The 6790-nt window shown below is 28.3% G+C and overlaps 1 protein-coding gene across 2 annotated transcripts; it reads right to left on the reverse strand.

Annotated features, from left to right (window-relative positions):
* Positions 1–376: 376 nt before the first annotated feature.
* On the reverse strand, positions 377–6073 carry LOC126842268 (uncharacterized). 2 transcript variants are annotated; one of them, XM_050579150.1, is made up of 10 exons: positions 5893–6073; positions 4614–4891; positions 4379–4529; positions 3781–3912; positions 3016–3162; positions 2276–2530; positions 1785–2181; positions 1635–1723; positions 777–906; positions 377–559 (listed from the first exon to the last, which is right to left on the reverse strand). In XM_050579150.1, the coding sequence occupies exons 1-7, from the start codon at positions 5920–5922 to the stop codon at positions 1990–1992; spliced, it is 1185 nt and encodes a 394-aa protein (XP_050435107.1). In that variant the 5' UTR covers positions 5923–6073; the 3' UTR covers positions 377–559; positions 777–906; positions 1635–1723; positions 1785–1989. The 2 variants fall into 2 exon arrangements, with proteins under 2 accessions (XP_050435107.1, XP_050435108.1); XM_050579151.1 differs by having other exon boundaries at positions 1635–1742.
* Positions 6074–6790: the final 717 nt, after the last annotated feature.

Consider the following 6790-nt stretch of genomic DNA (forward strand, 5'->3'; position numbering starts at 1 on the left):
TATAGAATAGTCTTTAAGCATAACAAAAAAATATCATACAACTTTTCCCCTAGAAGAGGTTAAAGCTTTTTCTTTATTTCTATTTTTAGGGAAGTTTTAGGACTTGAGGGAGCAATTACATATAAGATATTCTTAAAAACTGTAGTCACAGAGGAAAAATAAAAATGGGAGAAAATTACATAATGGCCATAGCAAATTTTTAGGTTTCTATATGTGCGAATGAATCATAAGTCAACAGGTATTTGAAAATGTGTTCATTATATTGTTAATTTGCCTATTGGTTACAATGACAATGTAGAGTGAGATAGTATAAAATATAACAAGAAGTATATGTCAAACATTTTAAATAATGTATATTTTTTATAATATAATGGCTATAAAAATGAGACAATTTATATAAATAAATAAAAACATACATCAACAAAAATTTGTACTTTCATTTACTTCATAATGTTCTGAAAGTTCCATTTTAACTAAATCTGTAATTATGTCATCAATACTTATTTCCAATTTTAGTAACACTTTATTTAATAGAACATCTGCTATTGACTCTGTAACACTTTTTAACAAAATATTCTTATTATACATCGTATTAAAATTATAAATAAACCGAACATAACATAATAAGGTATAAATGGCTGTTTGTGTGTGTCACGCAATCACACTAAAACGGCTGAACTGATTTTGATACCATTTTATGAGCAAGCGTTTCTTTCTATATACCGTTGTATTGATGTACAACAGGTTTCATTGCAAGTATATTAATATCTGTTTACCTGAATATAGTTTCCACTTGATCATCAGATAACTGAATCTTGGAAAATTGTCTTCTATAAGAAATTATTTCATCTACATTTTTTTGGTTTATAATCAATTTGAGTTGTCCATCTTCTGATATATTTACATCTTAAAATAATATTAAATTTGATTATTTAATTAAGGCCAGTGTTTATTATCATGGAGCTTAACAGGCTATGAAAACATGTCATCATGAGATGGTTTCTTGATGAATTCGCTATTTGGGGCGGGTCGTCAGTCCGTTGCTGGAGAGCGGATGGCGGCTCATTTTTACCGGACGATTGCTCGACCAGCAAACGGAGCGCCCGTAACCGAGTGTCGAACCAACAACAGTGAGCACTTACACTTTGCCGCCATACCCTCTCAGCTACCCTTCCACCGGAGGACAGTGAATAGATTATTTTAAAGGACTAAGAGTCCAACGGCTAGGGTACTTTAAGAGAAAAGGAGAGAACCTCGAGATTGGTATAGGAATGGAAACCGCGTGGGAGAAGATCATATGAAAGGACCAGGAAAGTTGGATAGTTGGAGTGGAGGAAGATTTAGGAGCACTAGGAACAGAAAATTGAAGACACATCTTACAAAACACGGGGTCAAAACTCTTAGATTAATTACACCAAAAAATGTATTGATTATTTACAAAAAGAATAATAATAAAACTAAAAACCTTTATAATCCTATAATTTTAGAACACTAGATTGGCAACTACTCAACCAATTTGATGCAATTTTTAATTGATAAATTATATTTTCCACCATCTTTATAGAATGAAATTAAATATATTTGATTATGATAAGTTTTAGATTGATAAATTATAAATATGTTTTTTTACTTACTTTTGGTTTTGAAATTCCTCCAGACATTTTCTTTCATAACATATAGTCCAATATTATGTCTAATATGTTGTTTCGTTAACAAACATAACCTGAAAATTACAGCTTAAACTAAAACACCAAATAATATAAAAGTGACACAATTAAATTTACTTTGGTGTATTTGACTCTCCTGACAGGATACTTTTAGGGCTCGTGCAAGGATGAGTATGTCTATGTAGTCCTATTTCTCCCTCAAATTGTTCATTTGTCTCCTAAATTAATAATTACATATTATTATTTAGGTTATAAAAAACAAAAATTATGATCTTTAATATTTCATCAGCTTTAAAACATATAAATAACATTAATCATTGTGCTAAAAAATGTAATCACAATCAATCATAGTTACTAAACAAAATTGTTGCACGGCCGTTTTTACATCATCAAAATTATGACAATTGTCTATTGAATCATCAGAAGAGAGAAACTTATTTTCATTTTTAGTTAATAATGTTTTGTCTTCAAAATTATTTGCACAATTTGGGCTTTGAGTTTTATCAGTGATTTTCTAGAAACGGGAATGAAATTATATAGACAAAAAAACTAATATATATTTTTAGTTTTTTATAAAGTAAAATTAATGTTAGTTATTCTTATTTTACATTATTTTTTGACCACTTTTGAGCATAACATGATCCAAGCTTTGGTCTTATTTGGTTATACATGCTTAAATGGTTGAAATTGCTATTGGTAATTTGGCTTTTCTTTCTAGTCAATGCTTTACTTGTGAGCTCATTAAGTTTGTTGCTTTGACCAATTTGTTCGCAGTGAATATTATTTTGGTTGTCATTAGACACATCTTTATATCCACAGTCATCCAACATGTTAATTAAAGTCTTGCATGCTGCAACTAAATCCTAAAACAAAATATTTATTACTAAAAAAGAAATGTTAGTAGTTAACTTTTACGATTTTAATAAAATCATGGCTTGTCTCTGGCTAAAAGGGCTTTTTCAGAGGTTCATTTATTTTTTATTTTTTGTGTTTGACCCGTATTGTAGACATTATAACAGTGAATTTTTTTTTGGGAGTCACTGATTTAAATACTTATTTTTACCAACCAGTTTTAAAAAATATGGGCGTTGAGTATCCGAAGAAAAATAAGATTTAGTGGCGTACTTTGGTCTTTTTTTTTGGTTGGGGGAGTATCTGACTATTTAATTTTTGGATAATCATTATTACATTTTCAATGTTTTATCTCCCACAGTTATCGAAATCATAAAAATGAGAGATATTATTTATAACCAAGACATCTCCTTCCCTCTAATTACACTACTGAATTAAATTATAAACTATAAAAATAATAACTTAAGTTAAAACTCAGTTACAAACTTTAACATACATAACTTTCTTTCTTTTTCTTGTTATATAATTGACCATATAAGTATTTTCCTGTGGTCGAAGATAAACAAGATATTATTTGTATTAATTCCTTCATTTTATCTTGAATGGAGTTGTAGATTCGAGCCTCCAAGGTTTGCGAGCACACCTAATATAAACAACAGCATATATGTATGTATAATTTTTAGGACTGAGTATTGGCATGACCGGATATCGATATCGGCCACATTGGTTAATTGTTTTTTTTCCCAAAACTGTTATATTACCAATCATTTTAAATAAAAATAAAAAATTCTAACTTAATTAAAAAAGGTGGAACATTACATTTGTCACAAATGTACTATATGATTTGATGTGTCACATGATTCATATCGGCTGTAATATTGGATTTATACAGCCGACATATAGGTTTTTATTAGTATCGGCTTATGTTTTATAACAGAACAATCAGTATTAGAAATTAATTATCAGATATTGTGAAAAATCTATATCGGATCATTCCTAATAATTTTATATTAAATATAATAACAAATTCACAACCAAAAGTAAATTTTTTTTCTATGTAGAACAATTAATGTGGTCTTAGTTTTCCGGATAAAAAAATGCAGAATTTATTTTTCTGCCAAATTTAGATTGTTATAGTTTTTATTTTTAATGACAAATTTTAGAAAATATTAGTTTATGCATAATATACAAATACGTTATCTTCATCAAAACAAATCGTACACGTTTTGCTAATAAATTATTATAATTTTTCATTATTTACCTTAATAGCATCAATTGCTAATTTATGGCCGCAAATTAATTTCATTTGAAATAATCTTCTAAACATTATATTTCTTTTGTCTTTTTTTTCATGTAAATCCTTATTTTTAAAATCTTGTTTTAATTCTGTAAGCTTAAAATATTCAAATAGAAAGTTATTTAAGAATGAAATAATAATGGTTTTTAAATGGTAGTACTAAATGTTTTTCAGTTTAACCACTAATATAGCTACAATAATAATAAAATGTAAATATATTTTAAGAATTTGATATTTTATAATAAATTTATGAAATGCAAATAATTATTGCATAACAACTATAAGAGAGACTCAAAAATTGATAACAAAAAACAACAATTAAGAATTATTGAAGAATTTGGGGCATATTTTTTTATTCACCTAATAAGTTTAACTGCTTTAGCATTATAATTATTATTAGTAGTACTAGGGAGTACTGAACCCAACAGAGTGATTTCTAAAGAGGCCATTTACAGTAAGAAAATTTAAGATAACATAAACAGAATATAAATGCATATATAGAATATCTAATAAATACTGTGAGATACCCTGTACATATAATAGAAGGTATGTAATGATATACCAATTTATTAAGATCATTAATATAATTTTTATTTGCTCGTTGATCAAGTTCTTTTGTTTTAATTCGTATTTTCTTAGGATTCTTTAAAACTGGTGGTTGTAATGCATTTTCCAAAATTGTAGAATATTCATTAAATGTCTTAAATAGACGACTGAAATAAATAAAATTAAAACATTATTCAATATATATTTACACACCTAAATTAGTTCTAAAATTAAAATCACCAAATAAATACTTTCTTAGTCCATGGATATTATTAATGTCTGAAGGATCATGCAATGAATACAACTTCGCAGAATTCAACGTACTAAATTTGCTTATTGAACACATATCTGATGGACGGGGATAAACAATTTCTTTATCCTCGTTATTATTTTCTATTGTAAATGTACTCTTTGCTTCTTCAGCCTTAATTGATTCTACATAGTTACTCCAATGCCAGTCATCAATTTGTTTTTGGCGATCACGTGTGATTTTTTTATATGTTCTATTGAAATCTTCTTTTGATACATACTGAAATTCAATTAGATTAGTTAGATTTAGTAAGAAATAGTAACAGCCAGTGTTGTAAAAAATTGTGTACTAGTATTTCCGATACTATACTCTGTCTCATGAGAGAACAGTACTGCGCAAAAATCAAAACGCATTTATTCTTGTATGCGCCTTAGTAGACAAGAGCGACACGTTTTGGTTTCTGCGCAGTATCAGTATCTTGTGAGACAAACTATACTAAAATATATAGTCACATCTTTTTATTATGAAAACCGAAAAACTTAATAACTTCTTTTTTCAATCTTTATGCGGATACATCTGAAAATTATCCACATAATAATTCAATTGGAGTCGACCCACCTTCACTCGACACAATTTCCCACATCATTTTTGCATAAACCAGTAGCCTATGCTTTTAACACTCATATTTGAATCTTCAGCTGCCCACCGTCGCACCATACATTTGTTAGCGATGAGAGTACGCACTGCTACAGAGTTATTAGTTATTTATTTTTATTATTATTATAATCAATAATGTATTGAACAACAAATATAATTTTCTTAAGAATTAAAAGCTTTAAGTTAGTAAAACTTTAGCTACATAAAACAACTGCTTATGCCTGCCAACTGGAGCCTCTTCATTGGTTGGGTTCTCACGCCCCTAATCTTCCAGAGGAAAAAATAGCTAGCAAGAATGAAACTAACCTGATACCCCTCTGAAAGCGTCAGCGACCTAACGAGACCTAACTTATTCTCGCGTCACTGACAAATGTATGGTGTGGCGGCAGGTGGCTACGACTGCAGCCCCCTATTATTATAGACGCTATAATATGCAAACTTCAACTTAGGAACTAAGCGTTTCTCCAAATTTTTTTGCACCATCAGCATTAATAATCAAACGGATTAGAAAAAAAAATTGAAAATCGGGCATGGGATAGTCAAGTCGATGTAAACCTTAATGATTTGGATTAAAAAAAGTATTAATATTATTTTAAATACAAAATTAATTGTAAAAAACGAACTTGAAATTTAAAGTCACGCTCATTGTTCATATTTGCCAGTAATTATAACCAAATCAAAACATAAATTACTTAATTTAAAAACAGTTAACAGTAAATGGTAAAAAAATTTGAAAACACATCGTAAATAAACAAAGATTAGTAAATACAATCAAAACTTATTTTGAAGTTCCAAACGTCGATTGTTAAATTAATAAATGATAACAAATTATAAATAATCATTCGTTTGTAACCAAGGCTGTAGATTGTAGATACCTGATACCAAGGTGGATTTACCTTGGTGATGCGGCTTGTTACACTCATTCGTGTTTATGATAACAGCCGGTTATCAGCACTGTATAGGTCGAGTTGGGGGTAGTGTTTCCAAAAATGATAACGCATGATAAGAAATAAATGTTACATAACCTATAAAATGTGTAATACTACAGATAGTACCAACATCGATTTTACCAAAAACCCGCCAAGAGAAATTTCGTATTTTAATATCAAAAGCATTGCCTTTAGTTAAGTTCATTTTAGTTAAGTCTTTATTGCAAATTGTAGTTAGATCTTTATCAATTCTCTAATTAATCGTGTATTCACTTTACACGTAAAATTATATAATGTAAAACTCATAATAAATTACATTATATTAGTGTGTATACATAACTTATAAGTATATGTTATAATTTAATATTATTTGGTATAAAATAATAATAATTTTATTGAAATTTCCCACAAATTGTTTATATTACTATTTAAATAAAACATTTTTTTTACTTTTTACCTTAATTAGTTGACGATTTCAAAATTTGGCTGTCAAGTATAAATTAGTTTTACCACATCTTACATATGTATTCTGTAGTTAAAGAATACAGGTAGGAGCTAATGAGCTTTGTCTTCAATCTTGTCGTTTACAAGA

This window comes from Adelges cooleyi, unplaced genomic scaffold (assembly GCF_023614345.1).
Source record: "Adelges cooleyi isolate 19-005CV unplaced genomic scaffold, UGA_ACOO_1.1 ACOO_flye_CR_arks_rails_tigmint_CR_PRNA_488, whole genome shotgun sequence".
Taxonomy (NCBI): Eukaryota; Metazoa; Arthropoda; class Insecta; order Hemiptera; family Adelgidae; genus Adelges; species Adelges cooleyi.